Genomic DNA, 21,747 nt, shown 5'->3' with positions numbered 1-21,747 from the left:
CTATAATGTAATCTTTTACCTTAAAATAAAGTTACTTAAGAAACAAAGTAAGTTGATTTAAAATATGTATTAATTAAAGTACAAGTACAACACAGAAATGACAAAAGGGTGTGATGTGATTTCCAGCCCTGGTCAGCCAGACTCCAAAGCATTTTTCCTTGGGCTGTGCTGCCTTTAGGCACACGAGCACCTTCATACAGGAAGTGGCACAGAAAAGGAGGCTACTCAATTTTTATTTCTTTCCATCTGAACTGTGGCCCCAGATTAGCAACTTGTTCCTGTGAAGGTACCTCATTTAGGAAAAGCAATGTAAAATTAGTAACTAGTATTCATTAAGTGTGCCAAGAGCTTCGCATAAATCATGTCTTAAACCCTGTAAGAATTTATATATTATCCTGGAGATGAAAATATCTATATGATCAGTTTCACCTATTAGCTAGTCAAATCCAAGTTCTTCCTCCTCTCTCTTCTCTTTCCTAAGAACCAAATATATTCCTATTAACTGCTAAACTGTCGCTTGGCTGATGTGGGTTCTGCCGCCCTCTAGTGACAGAGAAATTCTTCAGCAAAAGTAATGTCTGGATCTTCAGCTATCTCTACAGGAGTGTTTAGGGAATTATCCTTATTTGGTCCTGAAATCATAATGGCTAATTTGTGACAACTAATTTTAGTAAGAAAGGATTTTTACATACTGATCATAGTTCTGATAATATATCAGATATTTTAGTTACAAGTAACTGGTTTAAGCAAAAGCAGAATTCATTGAGTTGGGGAACTGTGCAGTCTGGGTGCGATTTCGGGACTGAGGCTCCACCTCTCAGCATTGTTTCCTGTGGGCTGACTCTGTCTTCAGCTCTGGCAGGTCCACCAGCTACGTTCTTGGCCACATTAGTTCCACTCTACACATCCTCCTACTCCAAATCCAGTGGAGAAGAAAAAAGTGTTTATGTCCCAGAATTTCCAGCAAAGGTCTGAAGGTTTACTCCGATTGAATGTGATGTGCAGACTGGCTTAAGTGAAGTGGAGTTCCTGGTTCCCCTCTCACTCACCGCCCCCCTATACATCATGTTGGAGCTGGGACTGGCGTCAGTGCCATCCACACCAAACAGTTAAGAAGAAGGGAGACGGACAGTTTTTCAAAGCCACTTGGAAATAGGCTGTTACCAGAAAGAAGTGTAAAAGATGGAGGAGAAACAAAAATGGGTGGCCACGACAGTTGAAAATTCTTAAAATCAATGTATTGCTATTTTAGTAAAAGCATTCTGGTTGACAACAATTTTTTTAAAATATTAGGCCCATAAGGGAAAGGAATAAACTGGTGAGAAATAGGTTTAGAAGTTATCTTTTCCCTCAGCTTTTTACATAGCCATGGATGAGTTTAAAGGCTATTCAGAGTGAGTTGTTCAGAGACAAAGGTATCTTTAGAGTAGAAGAAGTTTTAATTTATGTGGATTGGTTTGAGTAAAATCAGGATGGTTTTCCAAAATATATTCCACATCTGGTAAAGTGCCTAATTCTGTTATTAGAATTGTATGTTCTTGCACTTGAAGACTTAGGTACCCTCAGGAATGTGTTGTTAAAATAAAAATAACCTTTAGAGACACCCGAACTGTTTTCTCCAGAACACCAGTATTAACGAGGCATACTGTTCTTTGAAGGGTTCCACAGACAAACAGTTTAGGCAACATATGTATTATAGCCCCCCTCTTAGATAGTCACAATGTATATTAGCATAGTAAAGGCTTTGAGAAGTCTTGAATTAAAGAGGCCTGTTTAAATTAACTCAGAATTTTCCAAAAACATTTGGCCATGGAACATTCCCCCACACACACCCCCATCCCCTGCCCAAGCATCTATTACTATCTAATTTAACTTGAGGGTAATTAGGTACCTAGGAGTGAGCACAGAGGAAGTACCTTGGGAGCAAGAATATCTAGATTTCATTCCTGGCTCTGCCATTTACCAAGAGCTTTGCCAATGTTCCTCAAACTTGTTTGGCTACAATTCTTTATTTGTAAAGTAAGTTGAATAATCACTCATCTCGCTGGGTTAAAATGGTAAGTGAGGAACAATCATTTGTAAAAATTGCTTGCTCATAATTCAAACTCAAGTGATGTTGACTTTGTCAATCATCCTTTCTCACTCTCTTTTTGTTTACTTTTTCCCCCCTTTGGTATGTTTCTAATTGAAATGACCTTTTTTTCTGAATAATTTTACATTAAAGTTACCAAGATCATACGGAGAATTTCTATATACCCTCCCTGCACTTCCTTTTCCTCCACCTCCTCCTCCTCCTCTCCCTTCCTCCCTCTCCTCCTCTTCCTTCTCCTTTATGTCTCTTATGTGCCTGGAGCTGTGTGAACAAGCCTGGCATAGCCAGGGTCCTGCTGGCACTAAAAATCCGCTGGAAAAGGGGCAGAGACAAAGCAAATCAACCCCTACCAGATCGTGCAGCAACAGATGCAAAACAGGGCAAGTAGAGAGTGACCTAACACAGACTTGAGGGCCCAGGACAGACTCACAGAAGGAAATGTCAACTGAGACCTGAAGAATGAGGAGTAGCCAGGCAGAGGGAATGGGAGGAGAGTATTCCTAATAGGAGGAAGCCAACTTGGAAGGAAGAGGGGCAACAGAGTGAAGTGAAGAGCTTGGTGATGGATGCCAAAGAAACACTGAACACTTCAGTTTTGCCGAGCCTTCAAACTGCTTCCAAACTCAGGCTTATTAATAGTGTTTCAAACTTCCCTTCTGTAAACATTCTTGCAAAACTGTCTACACAGAGATCTACTTTTGCAAAACAATGGCGATTTTGAAGTGTTAACCAGAGCACTAAAGAATTACAAGAAATATGTATATACATTTTTTTTTTTTAAAAGAAAATTGGCCAGGAAATAATGAGTAACAAAGGAGGGGAACTAATTGTGAACGTTTGATAGTGCTGGAGCTGTGTGATTTGTCATAAGTTGTTAGTTTTGTTCTCTTCTGGAGACATAAAACCTAAGATGCTCCTCCCTCTTCAGAAACCTAACACAATTTCTGAATCTTTTCGAATAATTATCACCTTATGCACTATTCGTGGGTACCTGCGAGCCCCTCAGATCACACTACAATACGGGAAGCTGAGTGAAGGCCAGGCCTTTGACATTCGCCAGCAATTTAGCCAAGGGCCTCCTGCACCCAGCCAAGATATAGGCCATGCCCTCCTTTCTCTGCTCAGAGGCCTCCCCAGTCTCCTCATTTTGAATTACAGCAGAAGGGTTTCGGATGGACAGCATGTCTGCTCTCAGGTTCTTCACCTGAACAGAGCACGCCAGCAACCCCGGAAGCGCCCTGGAATGGGGAATGCCCATTGTGCAACAGACCCTGACTCCTTCCTGCCTGCGGGAGGCTAAGCTGCTGAATCAAAGGAGCCCCCCGGACTCGGGCTTCCCCAGCAAAGCTTGACTCTCCCCCGGGGGCATTTAGTTAAGTCATCTTGTGTCTCTCGGTAAAAAAAATTTAAAAAAAGTTCTAAGACATGCTTCTGGGGAGAGAGAAGGAAGCGGTTTAAGAGTAACTTTGCCCGAGCGCCGGGGGCGGGCCCTGGCGGGGGACACACCCCGAGGCCAGCCGAAGCTCAGGGAGGAGCCGAGCAGGGCTGTCACCTCTCCCGGCGGTGGATGGCCAGCGCTGCTCGGAGTTACACCGGCGCTTTCACTTCGGCGGATTGCTCCACAGTCATGCTTCGGCTCTCGGTCCTCCTGAGTCTGGTAAGTCCTCTCCTGCCCGGTGAGGGCTTCTCCCGGCTTGGCCTCCGGGTGGCCGGAGGATGGGTGCTTGGGGTGCGACCGGCATTTGACAAATTGGCTCCCAGGGGTCTGCTAGGACTTTCCCTCTGGAGGGGTTGTCAGGCACCGCGGGAACTCACAGTTCTTGGAGCTTGATGCGAAGTGTGGACTCCGCGGAGCAGCCGCAGCCGCAGCAGACGGTGAGCGCTGCAGGGAAGAGGTGGTCGCGGTGAACGCGCAGGGATTGGGGCAGGAGCCCGAGAGGTTTTTGAATTGTGGGAGGGAGGTCCTGGCGCGGGAGAAGAGGTAATCTTCTGGACAAGTCCGTACATGTCAAGTCAAAGACCCGTTTCTGCGTGGATGGGTGTGTGCACGCGGTGACGCCGGGGTAGTGGGAGAATTTGAGGTTTTTAGAACGGGTGCTGCGCGTTTTCTGACAGTTCTCAAAGTTAGGGAGTAAATTAGCCCCGAGGCAGTGGTTAAAGCTGAGGCTTCAGAAGGCACCGTTTCTTTTCTTTAAAAGGTTACAATGGTGTTTCTGAAGGTTTGTTTACCCTCTTATCACAACAGAGAAAAAGAAACTGTTCTGTTTCCCTTCCGGGAATCCCTCTCCTTAAGACTGTGACTTACTATCGCAGGTTTTCCCCTCCCCCATCCTTTCTTCTTTCAACACTTCTTAGCGTACACTCCCACGGTTGTTTGGGAGGAAGCTTTGGCCTCCCTCCTCGCAAGGTGGTACCTGCTCCCATCGCGCACGCTCTTGGGTGCCTGTTCTTGGCCCAGAAGCTTGAGCAGCCGCCACTCTTTTGGCGGGTCCCTCCTCAGAGATACCAGCCTGATGACTGTTAATCGAAGAGACTGACCCCAAGAGGTTCTTTAGGGTACCGAAGCCTCTGAGAGTCAATAGATTTTTATTTTATTTGGTTCCAACTAAGTGCCAGGCGCTGTGATAGGGAGTATTTACGAATGTGATCTCAGCCGATTCTCACAGCAGCCTTGTGGTGAAGTTGTTATTATCCCCATTTTACAGATGGGGAAATGGGGGGCGCAGAGAGCTTGAATAATTCAGCCAAGCTCTCATGGCTAGTAAGCGGCAGAGCTGGGATTTAACTCCGCTCTAACGCCAGAGTTTAGACTGTTTCTTCTGGAAGTTTTAAAAGCTTTTACCTGTGCCTGACATATTTTTATTCTTACCCACTGTCCTTAACCAGGGCTGAAAAATTTCCAAAGTAAAAAGGGGCTTTGGGTGGAGACGGTCTACAAACCTGCGTCCCTACTGCAGCTAAGATGGAACTTAATGTCTTTGAATCACACTTTAAGGTGTTTCTTTGTGCAGCATTAGTAGTCCCAAAAGACAAAAATTAACCCTCCTCTTCATCCTAACTAGTAAAATGCATGTTTCAGATTGCATCAGGAGTAGAAAGAAAGGTCTGAGATGTCTGGGACCATTTTATGATTGGGGAAAAAACCCAGGTCCTTACAGAAAGGATTTGCGGTACTGTATTTGGGCTCCTTCAGAAACTTCCCAGAGAAAATTTAAAATTCAAAATTGAGGAACCATTTATACAACCTCAGACAACACTCTTCTCTTCTTTACCATTGATCACTGAGCTATTGCAGTGTTGGCTCTTTTGAAAATCTTTAGTTCTTGGGGCAGCACTAATTATCAAAGTGTAGCAAAAATATTGCGGCCTGGAGCTATGCTTGTTGTAACTTTTGTACAATAGCATCTTTACTAGATAATACATGTTTAAAGCACCAAGGAAACCTTGCTTTTCTTAAAGAACGCACATATACACACACACACACACACACACATATATACACATACATGTATACATGCATTAATTTTTATATGCATAGTTATTAGATTTGTAATATAAATTAAATATAATCAAATCATTATATTTATATATGATGTGTGGACTAGGAAATAAGTTTATTAAATGAAATTTATAAATGAAGATGAGTAAATAAAAAATCTGACATAACTATCACCTAGGTAAAATCATTATTAACATTTTGTAGTATATCTTCCATTACCCCTACCCCATAACTTGACTCTCACATTTAGTTACACAGAACCCTGCTTTGCATCCACCACTTGCCCAACATCATGCCCCTATTCTTAAAGAAATTTCCAAAATATTGTGTCACTTCATGTGTCTCCAGAAAATGCTTGCTTCTATGCCTTTGCACTTAAGATGTTAAATGTGCTATGGAGAAATAACAGTAGGGGCAGTGCTTTCTCTGGCAATAATATATAAAGTGGGAGGAGTGCTAATTACATGGAACACAAAAGCAAATTTTGTTTAAATCATGTCAGTGGGCTGGAAGTTGATGAAGGCTGCTATATTTTCTCCTTTTTTCCTCTCTTTGTCCCTAATTCTCGTCTCTAATGTTACAGTCAGTACATATCCCCATCATTTAAATATTTTTTCTCTTCCCATCTCTCAGTCCTCTTGGTGTTAATTTTCTCTCCCCTAGTTTCTGAATATTGTTTCTATGGTGTCTATAATAAAGAAGTTTGAAATCCCAAAACATTCACAAATTTCTAAAGGAGACACAGGAATCAACTTATTTTAGAAATTTGTATGTGAAATAGCTATGGGCATCGCTGGGTTTTTTTGTTTGTTTTTGTTTTTTAACTAGCACATGGCACAGGTTTTGTTTTGCGCTATTTAGTAGTATGGCTAGGCAACCACGAGGCCAGCAGTTTCCACTCCTATATTTCTTAGAGCAGTTGTCTCAAAACAATAGACGGGTAGAGGTGATGTTTGGAAAAGAAACCAGGTATTTACAAGTAATCATACAGTATAGTTTTGGGGAGAAAATAAACAATGTTTTAATTTATAATTTAATCCTTCTCCCTAAGTCAACCCAAGAAACATGAAATGGGGATGCTATACGTTTCTATTTATTGATTTTATTTCTATCTTTAATTTTTTATTAGAACAGTTGTAGGTTTACAGACACATCATTCATAATGTACAGAGTTCCCATCTACCGATCCCCCTCACATACAGTTTTTCCTATTATTATCACTTTCTTTAGTGTGGTGCCTTTGTTACAACCAATGAACCAGTGTTATTATAATTATGTTAATAACTATAATCCATAGTTTACATTAGAGTCACTCTGTTGTACAGTTCTAAGAGTTTTTAAATTTTTTTAATTCTGATAATGTATATAAACCTAAAATTTCTCATTTTAATCACTTTCAAGTGTACAGTTCAGTGGTGTTGATTACATTCAGTGTTGTGCTATCATCACCACCATTCATTACCAAAACTTTTCCATCACCCCAAATAGAAACTTTGCACCCACAAAGAATTAACTCTTCATTCCCCATCCCCACCCTTGCCCCTAGTAACCTATATTCTAATTTCTGACTCTATGAATTTGTATATTCTAATTATTTCATATCAGTGAAATCATACAATATTTGTTCTTTTGTGTCTGCCTTATTTCATTCAACATAATATCTTCAAGGTTCATCAGTGTTGTAGTGTGTATTTTTGTTTTTAAATGGGTTTTACTTACATCACAAAGGACTGCAGAAGTTTTATGAATACAATAAAATGGTGAAAAGTAAATTAAAACATTAACAACCAGGACAGAAAAACACAAATTTATAAATGATGGCAAGATTGGGAGACAAATTAAATTGATGTATGGAGACCACAGTCAGATGAATGAAAATCTTTTATTTTCCATTGCCTGCAATACAATTATCCCTCTTAATGGAAAAGTAAGAGTTTAACTTGGAAGAATAAATTTTACTTTTTGCACTGAGTTTAGACGGGAGAAAAAAAGGTGAATAGAAGCATAGAGGAACTTGGATTTGGGTGTTGCTGTTACATAGTGTCTTTGGAATCCCAGACAAGTAATTTACTTCTAAATTACTCTTATAGTGGAAGTGTAAATATTTAAAAGGAATATCTGTCTGAAGGCTACTATAATTCTTTAGGGAAGCCAGTTCATTCTAGCACCTGACACAAATAACTGATTTCTCAGAGATGGTCAGAAACCTGATTAAGGAAATCCCCCCCCTTGAAAACCCCTAATGAGTTAAGTGCCTTTTGATGAATTAACTTGAGTCCCAAAAGTCCCTTAACGAGCACATGATTGTAATAGGTTCTAGAGACTATTTGCTATGATGAAAAATAATGAAATAATGGAAAGGCCTAATTTAAATTGTATCCATAAGATAAAAAGCAAGTTGAAACCAAATTTAGGACAGTGAATCCAGGCTCTTGCTTCTTTCTGAAATAGGCAAATTATAGAAAAATTGAACAAATGTTGTGAAAACAGTAATGAAAATATTGAAAATCTGAATAAGTCACTCACTATTCCACCACCCTCATTAAAGCATTTTTTAAAAAGTTTACTTATAGCCTCCTAGTCTTGTCTAAACAATAAATAATTTTCTGTTTTATCAGTTCAATTTATAGTCTGCTCTTTGTCACTTTGTATTGTACACAAGCCTTTTTATTTCTACATAATTTTCATCTTATAATTTTTATTGGGTAAATTATAGAGAGGGCATTTGTTACACGAACTGGGATAATTGTAGTTTTGTCATTTATTATGTTACTTTATTATTTTTTCTTCATAATTTATTATTATAAGGAAAGCATTTCTTAAATGTACTGGGATATATATAACTTTTTATTACTATCAAGAAATTATTTGTAGCACCATTTTAAGTATCTTAGTATACTAAGGTATAGCTTTGTATTCTTTTTGCTATGTGTGTGAATATATATTCACAAAAGTGGTAAAACAGCATTTAACCATCTAATAATTTAAGTCTTTCCATTTTCTGGAAGACCTTTGCTTTAAAAAGAAGACTAAAATTTCTTTAGCATTTTATATAGTTGGTTTCCTCCTAGCACCATTTAAGTACAATCATTTCAGTCTTAAACAGAAACAAATCATTCAAACCTTACTCACCTACTTTGAAGTGAGAATGTGAGTAGTAAAGCCCAAATTAGAAGAAAAAAATTGATCACTGTAAGATTGTAACCTCACCCCCTCAGGAAATGAGCTAGTGTGCCCCTTTGATCACAACTCCCTTCTTGATTTGAAAAGTACATTTGTAGAAACAGCAGTCAGCCGTATTGGACAACTGGCCTGGGTTGCACGAGTGGGGATGGGGTGAATTTAATAAGGGATTATGCACTTTGAGCAAGGCTAGCCTTGTAAATTAGCAAATCTGACCAGAAATTTAATCTGCATATTTATTCAGCCCAGTGGTGCCGTCAGGCTTACTGAAGGATGTGGTAAGCTGTGGACTGGGATGAACTTGCACAGTTAGAATAAAGTCGGCATTGGATTCATTAATGACATGTTGTCCTTTAATCAAGTCCTGTATGTTCATTTTAGTTTGTATTCTATGAAACCATAAAAATATAAGATGTGAAGAACATCAATACTTTTAATCTCTGTGGACAGAGTTCTGGAAAAAATAAAAGGAGAATGAGCCCCAAGCAGGTGGGTGAAGGAGCTTGCCCCTGGCTGAGTATTGAGCTTTGGTTTTTAGCCATCATCAAAAAAGAAGCCGTGATCCTAGTAGACTACTTCTACATATGGGGGTATGGCAGGGTTTAGGCCTGATTTTAAAAATTGGGCCTATCTGGCCCCTAAACTATTTTGTTTGGCCTGCATAGTATTGACACATGCAGTATTTTTTTTTTCCTTTTTAATATTGATTGCCACTGTTTAAATGTTGGGAGATTTTGGTTTCTCTTGAAAAATGGTAGATATGGAGTTCAGCGATGCCACTCCTTTGGTTCAGGCCCGAACTCTCTAGTTTGATGTGGCCCCTCCCACTCCTTATTGTTTATTACACCTGCTGCTTCACTCTTGTGTTACCTGTGCGGCCCCACTGGGCATTTAAGGGCTCTAGGATTCAAGTTTAGGACTCTGTGGCCCTCATGTAACCCATTTCCTCCACCAAAGATGAATTTTCTTCTTTACTATATATGTATGTGTGTGTGTGTGTGTGTGTGTGTGTGTGTGTGTATTTAATTCAGTTTTATTGAGATATATTCACATACCATACAGTCATCCATGGTGTATAACCAACCATTCACAGAACCATCATACAGCTGTGCATTCCTCACCCCAGTCTATTTTTGAACATTTTCCTTACACCAGAAAGAATAAAAATAGGAATAAAAAATAAAAGTAAAAAAGGACACCCAAATCATCCCCCCCATCCCACCCTATTTTTCATTCAGTTTTTCTCCCCACTTTCCACCCATCCATTCATACACTGGATAAAGGGAGTGTGATCCACAAGGTTTTCATAATCACATTATCACCCCTTGTAAATTACATTGTTATACAATCAATCGTCTTCAAGAGTCAAGGCTACCAGGTTGCAGTTTGACAGTTTCAGGTATTTACTTCTGGCTATTCCAACACACTAAAACCTAAATAGGGACATCAATATAGTGTGTAAGAATGTCCACCAGAGTGACCTCTCAACTCCATTTGAAATCTCTCAGCCACTGAAACTTTATTTTGTTTCATTTTGCTTCCCCCTTTTGGTCAAGAAGATGTTTTCAATCCCACAATTCTGGGTCCAGGTTCATCCCTGGAAGTCATGTCCTGCGTTGCCAGGGAGATTTACACTCCTGGGAGTCAGGTCCCACGTAGGGGGAAGAGCAGTGAGTTACCTGCCAAGTTGGCTTAGCTAGAGAGAGAGAGAGAGGGCCATATCTGAGCAACAAAGAGGTACTCAGGGGCAGATTCTTAGGCGCAGTTATAAGCAGGTTTAGCCTGTCCTTTGCAGCAACGAGCTTTGTAAAGGCAAACCACAAGATAGAGGGCTCGGCATACCAAGCCGGCAGTCCTCAATGTTTGTGAGAACATCAACAACAACCCAGGTGAGGAAGTCCAACACTTACGCATTTTCTCCCAGCTCCTCAGGGGGGCCCTGCATATATATTCCTACTCTCTGCTCAAATTACTTTGGGATGTGTTGCTATTTCACACTAACCTGTACAACCCTACCAGATCCCACCTCCTATTCAAAGTTCCATGTAATTATGGTGTTTGAACAAGCTGACTGTACAAGTTAAACCGTTTAGTGTACTACAGAAAATATAGATCCTGCACCAAATAAACATCTGTTCCTTTGGTTTCACATGGAAGTTGAAGTTTTAAAACACAGTCAGTATCATCCTTTCCTCTTTGGCCCGATATGCCCTAGTCCTAACCAGATCTGCTTCATTCATATCTCTAATTATAGTCTGGACTCTTTTTCAGCTTTTTTAACAGTTGCTGTATGTGCTAATACTGACATTCATATCTGCCGAGCTCTAGCTCTGAGTTTCAGGTGTCACACAGATACCCAGAGTTCCAGGGAATCAATCAGGTTATAGACAAAGGGATTAGCATCTCAGAATTTGGAGATAGGTTTATTTTTGGAAGAGTCATTATTTGTCGAAAAGTAAAATTCTGATTCACAAGGGCAAAACTCAGATGCTGTGAGTCTATAAAACGTTTATTTTCTCAAGGTAAATCTAATAGCCTGCTAATTTCAGATTTTGCTTCCTCTAGCCCAATGGTTCTCCAACTGTGGTAAGCATCAAAATCACCAGGGAACTTGTGAAAGATAATCACCAGAAGGGCCTCACTATCAGAGATACTGTTTTGTTAGATCTGTAATAGGTCCTAAGCATTATTTTTGTGTGTGTGTGCAAGCATCCCTACATGATTTTGATGCCCATCAGGGTTTTAAGAACTATTTTCTAACTCTAAAAGTAAACTAAAAGTCTAACACCAGGTACAATTTTCTAGGTTCCCTCATTCTATATTATTTATTGCTTGGTCAGTCACAGACCTAACCATTCAGCCCCGCTTTATAAAGTGTCTCTCTTTTGATCTTTCCAGAAACTGGTCTTAATCTTATCACTGGGATAAGATTATCTTCTGTAGTTTTATTTACACATTTGGAAAATATAAAATTTAAAAAATTTAAAAATGGAATCTTCACTTATTTTTCATGTAGAAAAAATTATTTTTCTTTCAGTTTTTCAGTAACGAACGTACTAAAAATATTTCTGTTTTTGTAAAATATATTAGAGATGTGATATATATTGGAAATAATGAACTAGTAATGGTCTTTTTAAAATTTCTTTTTCCTCATGTGTGTTAAATTATAAAAAGTCTAAAAAGCAAGTAAGCAGAATTAGGGAGAAAAAGCTTTATCTCTTGCTCCATTTCTTGTCCTCAGCAGCAGAGGAGAGTGAGATGTCAACCCACCCAAAGGGGACTAGAAAGTGTAGGAAGCAGTGCTGGTCCATCACAGCTCCTGATGATTTCCAGTCCTGAAGACCCTGGGAAATGTCTTGTCTATTTAAGCTCGATGGATAGGTCAATGGAGACATCCTCCTTGGGCTAAGCTAAGGGATCCCAGGTGCATATGCACCACTGACATCCTTCAAATCTTAGGGAATCAAGAGGCTCTAGTTCTGGTACCGAGTCTCTTGAGCTAGCTGCATGATTATGCAAGTCGCTTTGCCAGGTCATGGCATAGCTTCCTCTCAGATAAGGGGCTTGGGTTTGGTCATCACTAAAATCCTGTCTTCCCTAAAAGTATCATTATAACAAAATAACAAATTTCAGTTCTAATATCAAAGGTCTTAGGAATTACCCCGAGACTTTGCTGGTGTCAGTACTTTTTTTAAAAATTTTAATGTTTTATTGTCTGTATCTACTATCCTCCCAAGTACCCAAGTGGTACTGCCTCCTGTTAACTCTTAGCTGAATTCAGAGACAGATTTTGCCTTTTGCGGGGAGAGGGACTTTTTTTCTCTAGGACCTCATAACCCGTCTACTCTCACCAATGTATTTGAAGTTCAGAGCCAGGGATTAAAATTTTCACTTTCTGTTTGAGATGTCTAACTTTCAAATCACTCTATTAACATGAATTAAAATAAAATATATAAAATAAAATTCATAATATGAACCATTTGTAAGTTTACAATTCCATAGCATTAATTACATTCACAGTGTTGTACAGCTATCACAACTATCAATTTCCAAAACTTTTTCATCACTCCAAACAGAAATTCGGTATCCAGTAAGCAATAACTCTCCCTTACCCCAACTTCCGCCCCTGAAAACCTCGAACCTACTCTCTGTCTCTATAAATTTGCCTATTCTATATATTTCCTATAAGTGGAATCAAACAGTATTTGCTATTTCACGCCTGGTTTATTTCACATTGTATAGTGTTTCCAAGGTTCAGCCATATTGTCACCTAGATCAAAACTTCATTCCTTTTATGGCTGAAAAATATTCCCCTATATGTATGTACCACATTTTGTTTATCCATTCATCTGTTATGGACACTTGCATTGCTTCCATCTTTAGCTGCTGTGAATAATTGGCTGCTATGAACATTGGTTACAAGTATCTGTTTGAGTCCCTGTTTTTAGTTCTTTGGGGTATATACCTGAGAATGGAATTGCTGGGTCATACAGTAATTCTATGTTTAACTTTTTGAGGAACTGCCAAACTCTTTTCCACAGTGGCTGCACTATTTTACATTCCCAACAGCAATGCAAGAGGGTTTCAATTTCTCCACATATATTCCAACATTTGTAATATCCTTTTTCTTTTTTTATAATAGCCATGTGAAGGAGTATCTCATTGTATTGATATGCATTTATAAATTACTTTTTAACTAAGTGCTTTATTTTATTATACTTGTATAATGAGGTATAATTTTTAAAATACCAGGTTCAAGTGTAAAATATTTGTAATATTTTAAAGCAAACTTTCTACAACTTATTACATTCAAATGAATGCCTTTTGTTCCCCCTCAAAGTAGTCTCTAGAGGTTACTAAACAATCAATAACGGCACTATTGGATTATTTTCAGTCAGTTTATAAGACACAGGAAAGCTAGCCCATGTCTTCTCTAGGTGTCTACAAATAGAATTTATTCTAAGAAATCTATTTATTCATAGTTCACAAAAGCAGAATGAGATACTAAATTCTGAGATTTTTTTGGTTTGTCTTATCATCTCATTGAGAGCCCAGGAATTCAAGTGCTACATTTTCCCTTAGGACACTATCACAGTGTAGTTAATAAGGAATATTTCTTGGGTAAGTATTCTTTAAGAAAAATAAACCAAGATGTAATGAGACAGAACTTACTGGAAACCGTACTTACTGGTTTGTGGTGATTTGTATAACTGTGCTTTCGATTTCATAAATTAAAATGATAAATTTCCTTTAGTGTGACACATCTCTTTGTTCAATGATTGAACTTCAAAACTAAAACAGAATTTCCTTCACAAATTGCCCTGCTGTTATGCGTGGTGATGTACTTAATCTCAGTGGACCAAAAGGAAATGAAATAGCTGCAAAAACAATGTTCTTAGGACATATATCCAATTAAACAATTGTTAATGGTTATAATGAAGTAGGATTTGTTAAAATTATAGAACTACTAAAGAAAAACTAGAAAAGGAAGAATTAGAAATTGTATGAAGGATTAAATGTTAATAATTCAAAGATTTCAGAAATTTTTCCATGTAGGTAAACTCTATTGTGGATTTGTTACCATCACTATCCACATTTTCTAATCTTACTGAAACAGAAAAACACAAATGATAAAGCAATATTGATTTTTAGGCTTAATTATCATCCTGCTACCTCTAAAGTTGTCTCATTTGATTTTTTTTTAAATTATAGCACTAATACATGTCTACACGAGTTAAGCAAAATGGAAAAATGTCACTCATAGTCTCACCAACTAGAAATAAAGTCTCTTAAATTTTGATGTGATAAATATAATTTCTAGCGGAAACTTCTTTTTCTTGAAATTTCCTCCTTTTATTTCCCTTCCTTCCACTTTCTTAAACCCTAAACTTCCACTGTCGAATTGTCTGGATCACCATTATACTTCCTTACCATGCTAATGGCCATCTTGACTAAATTCCCTTCTGGGCCATGGTGAGAAGTAAGCACTCTGCACAATGATTACCATCCAGCTTGCAGCTGCCTCACTATGTCTTGATACCCCGTTTGCAGGCAGCCTCATGTCTGGGCTCAGAATTGAAAAGCCTCACTGGCTAGCTGCTCATTCCTGCCATTTGGATGGCTGCCATTTTTCACCACCACTCCCCCTTTTTTTTTTCCATTCTTAAAAACATGATTCTCCTGTCTGTTTTGCACATCAATAAGAACAGAAAAAAAAATGTTTATTTTTTACAGTTAAAAAGTTTAATTTTTAACTTCCTTTTAAAATCTTAGCTCAGCTTTTCAGAGCCAATTGCTGCACTGGCTCTTCAGAGAATTCCTTAAAGGGGATCTCACTTTCTTCCAGCAGTATAATTCAGTCACTGAGATGATACTCTATTTGTCACTGTTATATCTTGTGTGTTGACATTTCCTGACAAGTGTGGAGAGCCTGCCAGACTGGAAGTGTGTGTGTGTGTGGTGGGGGTGGGGGTGGCAGGATGTGTCATCATCTTCTGGGTCTGGCCATTCCAAGATAATTTCTTTTATTTCTTCAGTAATCCAGTTGGCTGTAAAAGTGACTCATCACTGATACAGCAGACCAATAGTGAACATCCAATTATTCTCTCAGTTTGTCATCATCTAATATAACATGTTTCCGAGAGGTTCAAAGGGAACAAAGATTCTGATATAGAATGACTTTCTGTTCCTAATTATTTGTCTGTGCATTCCAGTTCCTGGCCCCTGCAAGAGGTGGGTGGGGGTGGGGTGCTACATGGTCTTTCAGGAACTCGGATCCCAAACTGGAGGGATGGAAACGCAGACTGGATTTCTTCTTACACTAAGAGCCCAGGCAGAGAAATTTCACCTTCCCTCCAAGACAGAGCCCTAGCCTTGGGAATCTTGCAACAATTTTCTCAGATTAGAGGACCTGGGCCAACTTCTGGCTGGCAGTAAATTCCTGCCAGATCCCATTTGCCAACGTCGCCCTCCCCAACATGCATTTGTTTTGAAGGTCTGTTAGTATAATCAACACTTAGACTTCTTGCCAACAATTGTCTGAAAATAAATTGAGTTGTTTGTGTGCCTAGAGTAATAATAATGAAGGAACTGACCTACAAACATGAAACTGAGCCCAGATTTGTTTAATAATTTACATTTGATCTCATTAGATTGCTGAAGTGCAAGGGATATATATGGAAATGCATACAAAAAATATTTAGGGATAAAGTATTTTTTTAAGGAAAAAATAATGGCAGTATGTCTAAATTTCCACTTCAATAAACCTCTACTATAGTAGGGATAGGTATCTGACGCCTTTCCCAGTAAACTCAATGAAATGGGAACATCAATATCAAAGGAGAGTTTGGGCTTCAATAAAAATCTGACACAGCCTTTACTGATTATGGTGTCCCCTGTCCTCACCTGTGCCATTAATTTACTTCCGGATATTAATCATAAATACACACATATACATACACACACATAATGTGGCAACTTTTCCTCATTAGTTACCATCGTTTGAAGTATAGTAAGGATAATGTGAATGCTCCAGTTCTATTTGTTTTGTTTCATAATGGTATTTGCATGGAATTTTCTGATGCTCCTTAGTTTTTATTAATTTTTATTTTTAATAGCTCTGGGACATGCTATATTTGCAAAGATACTTTAAATTGACATAAAAGGGTTCATTTATTAGCCTTTATTAGCTCAAATAAATCTTGTTAAAACATTAAAATAGTTGCAAGGATTAAGAGTTTGAAGAGTAAGTCCAGAGGAAAGCAGAAAACTGAATATTGTTGCCTTGTACGCATACACTGCACACACTGGGCACGTTGTCTTCGTGACTCTTCTCCACCTGCATCTTTGCATAAGAGACTGAGTACCCTTGGCATTCAGTATACTTCTCTAGGCCTTAGGTCTCTATTTGAGGTTTATGCTCCCTTTCTGCTTTGACATTCCAGGATTCTGTAAAATGGTTGCGGTAGGCTACACTGGAGCCCAAAGAGTTAAAGAAGTCAATTACCTGTGTGGTTCAGGAGACATTGTATTTTATTTCTCTTCATAGCTGCTGGTGATGTTTTTGGCTGAGGACCTCAGGTACTTTCCCCCTTAGCCAAGATAAGTTTCTGTAACATCTCTGGATGTGACCTGCCTGGAAAACCCTTCCTGAATTTCCATCCATAAGGCTCTTGCCTGCACTTCCATCAAGTGACTACTCAAATGTTATCTTATCCAGTGGCCTTCCCAGACCACTCTTTCTACAACAGCACTGCTCCAGCCACTAAGCTTGTTTTATTCATTTAATAGCACTTATCCCTTCCTGACATGTTATATCTGTATTTGCTTATTGATCATCTCCCCTCACTTGCATTATAGACTCCGTGAGAGCAGAGAGTTCGTCCGTTATGCACTGCTCTGTTCCTAATATGTCAAACAATGCCTGATACATAGTAGGTACTCAATAAATATTTGCTTAATTGATTGACTGATTGATTAACTAATATGTCCAGCAGAAGACAGAAGTGAGGTTTCTCTGACTTTTAAATCTTTATTATGATGGAAATTTAAAATTTTTATTCCTCGTTTTTAAACATTTGGTTCATTTGCCTTAGTTTATCCACGTTTCAGACCTTTGATTTAACCCATTTGTCAGGGATTTTCAGCTTTTATGAAAAAAAAATTAAGCTTTCAGAACATTCAGTTCTTTGTGGATTTCCTGCTTTGTTACAGTCAAAAAAACCCAGTTTCTGGCTAGAAAATTTGGGTTTAGTCTTTGCATACTGCAAACTTGAGTTAATGCATAAATTAAAAAAAAAATAACACATGGTGGCAAGGAGCACTGCTTGCATCATCATGAAACGGTCACAACATGCTTTTCAGAGCTATTTTTCCACTTTACACTTAACATAATTCTTTGATGCTGACCTGAGTAACAACAGTTTGATGAAATTCAACTCTGCAGAGCAGACATGGTTAGATATGTGATGGCATTGGTGCTGATACCTGTGCTTCATGGTCGATGATATTTGTGTATCTCTTCCTTGTTCTATTCCAGTTTTCACATTTCTGAAATTCTGAATGTGTCTTGGATAATGGATAATCAGAAATTCAAAGCTAAAACAAAAAGAATTAGGAAGTACATTTCTCTTAGGCAGCTCCAGATAGTTGAGTATGTATGCATTTTTTTTTTCAGAAATAGCACTAAAGGTAACAGTCCAAAAATGTGGATTATGTTGCTTCCTCTGAGCACCTGACCACTTAAATCAGGAATCGTGGACCTGCTCATAATATTGTCTCATGAATACTGGGCAAAATTAGCACACCAAGGAAGATAAGGTGCCACAGTCTTAGGATGCATACACACACGCACACAGTTAGATATCAACTCTGAGTGCTTTTGACTTATCAATTTTGACTAGCCCAATACTGTGCAAAGGTAAAAGAAAATCCTGTAGGTTTAGTGGGATATTTGTTGTCAAGTAAATATGGTTGGCTAACCAGTAAGGAGTTAATCAAAGCTGTTGATTCAGTAGTCATGGATAAAAAGGGAAGAAATAGAATACTATAAGCTAAGTGCTGGGTTTTATAGAAATTATCACTTTTTATCCTCACAACAACACTTAAGATGGAAAGTACTATTCTCACTTCACAACTAAAGAAATTGAGGCTCAGGGAGGTTATATAATTTGCTTAAATTCAGTGTTGGTAGCATAACTGGAATACAAACCAAAGTCGTTTCTAAATTTCATGCCTTTTCTTTCTCCACTATACTGCCTCTCACTAGATCTTTATGATGATGATACTGCTGATAATAATAATAATAATAATACCATTTATTGGGCTCCTATTTATTATGTGCCAGGTCCTCTGCTTTAAGTGCATTATTCCATTTAATTCTCACAACAAACCCATGAGAAGGAGATTATTTCCATGTTATCGATAAAGAAATTGAGATTTGAGGAACTTAAGTGACTTTACCCAGAATCACAAAGTTGGTCAGTGGAAGCCAGTGTTCACTTTTGAGCCCAGAATCCTGGCTCTACCACCCATGATGCTGTCCCTGGTGTGGCTGTAGAACCCATGGTCTGGATGGCCAAGTGGCTGATCTGTTCTTTCTTGGAGATGAGGCATTAAGAGGACGGGGCCCCACAGTGACTTTGCCGGTGTCACGGTAGATACAGCCATTTGGGGTAAGTCATACCTGTTTACCAAGTTGCCTAGTTCAGAAGTCAATAAAATTCTCTTTATGCTTTTCTTTTACAGGTTTTTACTGCTATTGCTGGATTGTTGTCCAAAAGTGATAAAGCCCAGGTGACTGATGTCAACTCTCAGGGGTCAAAATTCAGGTGGAATGTTACTAAAAGTGACACCATGTGCTCGGAAGGCCTGCATCGTGGTGGCCAATTTTGCTGTCAGCCATGTCCTCGTGGTATGTTACCCAAAGAGTCCAGAGTTTAGAATGAAAACCAGGGTGAGGAGAAGCATATAGTAATAGTGAATAAAATATTTTTACCACTTTTGGTTCTTCTGGTTCTCTGGCATTATAGCATTTCAGAGTAAAACAAAACAAAACAAAAACAAGATAAACAAACAAAAAACACCACTATGAGATTATTTTCCCAAGACCAGATTTGTTCATCTTTATCACACTTGGTTGATGTGGGTATGAAATGAGAGAGTACTTCTCTATTCAGTTTCATTTTTCAGGAACAAAAGAAGATGAATTTTTGGGTATTGAAACCACATCTGAATGGATTAGGATATATCACAATAATTGTTGAGCTCTGAAAGAAAGGAACTTCCACTCATATGAAATGTATCTCAGCACTTGCCTTCAATCCCAAGATCTCTAAGAAGGCTATTTGTCCTGGCCAAAGCCTACAAAATACATTTGCATCTTGCAGGCAAGTAGCTAGATGAGCTAGAAGAGTAACGGCCAAAAATGAACATTTAAAAAAAAATTAGTATTTTGAAATGCAAAACAGTTTCACAACGGAAATCTTCAATCACTAGCAAATTAGAAGCTAAGCAAAATGCAGTTGTGCAAACCTTTTCACAACTTGCTTAGAGTTGGCTACTATTACATACAAATATGAATTTCTCCTAAATGCACTGTGAAATAAGATAAGAAGATAAAGGAGGATAATACAGGGGTTGATACAGAAATTGATAGAACCAGAAAGGACTGTGGTAGTTCTTATGGTTAGTTTCCCATGCTTCCAGCACTTGAACTGCTAAACAGGAGTGAGTCCTGTCTATAAAAAGACTTAGCAATCTCCCTTGGCCTCCTGTTTAGATTTTAATTTCCCTTATGGGAAAATCTCCCTTATAATCTGACTCATTTCCACTTATTCTTCTCCAAATGGGCATAAACAATGGCTTCTTGGCTTTTTTTTATAGCATACTAAGCACAATCAGTTTGCCCTGTGAACTGGAATCTTTACTTATAATTTAAAAACTTAATATGCAAATTAAAAAGAAGATGACACACTTTGCATATCAAACTATCAAAAGTTTCTGTTTGTCCTTTTGTTTTGCTTTGTTTTGTTTTCCTTTAAGGAATGATCTCAGCCCTGCTGAGTGTCCTGGTCACATGAGAACTCTCATATACCACTGTTGGAATGTAAATTGTAACAATGATTAAGAAAGGAATTTGGATAGATGGGACAAAAACTTGAAAATGTTCATACTTTCTAACAGAGTAATCTCAATTCTAGGAAAATATCTTATGAAAACAAAAAATAAAGTAAAATAAGCTGTTGTATGCATGACATTTCATTTTGATATGCAACAATGTGGGACTGATTAAGTAAATTATGGAATATCCAAAGGCTAGAATATTATGTATCTAGCAAAGTCATGTTTTCTGATACATTTCTGATATAATCTTCAATGTCCATAAATCTTTTTCTGTGAAATCTAATTGATGTGCCAGCTGGATGAACTGATTCTTTCCACTCCCTCTCTAAAATAACCTGCATGCTGGTCCAACACATGCTGAATACTCTTTATACTTCTATTCCCTTTTGTTGAATTTTACACATATTAATATTCAGATTGCTTCCAAATAGGTTTATATTCATTGATCTTATTACATTAATATGCAATTTAATCAAATATTATATAAATCAATGACATGAATGCAGAAAAAAGATTTTATTTCTATGAAAACTAGAGTGAATGCTTTGGAGAATTTCAATAAAGCTGAGTTGCTAAAAATTACTGATGAATTAGGTGAGGGTAAACTAACTGAAATATTAGTAAAAATCACAAAAACTCTAGAAAGTCTTTCTAAGACAGAGATTGTGTCTTTACACAAAAGAAAAGAAAAGAAAAGAAAAGAAAAAAGAGTGAGGAACGGAGGGAGGAAGGAATGACAGACAAACAGGAAACCATAGATTATGCAATATGGGTGTGACTTACGTGAGAAAAAATCTTGAGTTCTAATAACTTGGTTATATATCACAAGATTGGCAAATGATTACACAATTATACTTATAAATAAAAATTAAATGTTTACAATTTTTTTTCAATTATTCCTTATGTGAACTGACATTTCTGATTGATCAAAAAAGTATGGACAATATCACCATATCCAATAAGAAGGATTCTGTGGTATAATGCATACAGTGTGTATACACACACACACACACACACACACACACAGACACTTACATATACATGTACATATACTCATATGTGTGTATGTGTGTGTATTTCTATGATTGGAGTATACCAGTGAGTATCCCAGGGTAGTTGATATATAAGTACCTTTTATTCTCTCTAAACTCTTCTAAATTTTCTACAATGAGTATTATGTACTATTATCTCAGAAAAAAATTTTTTTTCTTAAATCTTATTTTCAAGAAAACAACCACTCATTTATATTTTAATAAATTTAGGTTTCATGCTTTGGAGGAAAGAAAGAAGCTATGATTTATTAAATCTTTATCATGCTGTAAGCATTGTGCTAGGAAATTCATCAGGAACC

General features: G+C 37.9%; 1 protein-coding gene across 2 annotated transcripts in view; it reads left to right on the top strand.

Moving 5' to 3' along the window:
• Positions 1-3,502: 3,502 nt before the first annotated feature.
• The window catches only part of FAS (Fas cell surface death receptor), a 36,089-nt gene continuing 17,844 nt past the window's right edge, over positions 3,503-21,747 (top strand). The window contains exons 1-2 of one of the 2 annotated variants that reach the window (XM_037804438.1): positions 3,503-3,749; positions 19,020-19,185. In XM_037804438.1, the coding sequence (XP_037660366.1) occupies positions 3,660-3,749; positions 19,020-19,185 (256 nt within the window). In that variant the 5' untranslated portion in view covers positions 3,503-3,659. The remainder of the gene's footprint in view (positions 3,750-19,019; positions 19,186-21,747) is intronic. The other variant, XR_005211847.1, reaches the window with a different exon arrangement.

This window comes from Choloepus didactylus, chromosome 15 (genome assembly GCF_015220235.1).
Source record: "Choloepus didactylus isolate mChoDid1 chromosome 15, mChoDid1.pri, whole genome shotgun sequence".
NCBI classification, from domain to species: Eukaryota; Metazoa; Chordata; class Mammalia; order Pilosa; family Megalonychidae; genus Choloepus; species Choloepus didactylus.
Note: the sequence above shows the minus strand (reverse complement) of the source record. Positions and strands in the feature narration are given on the sequence as shown.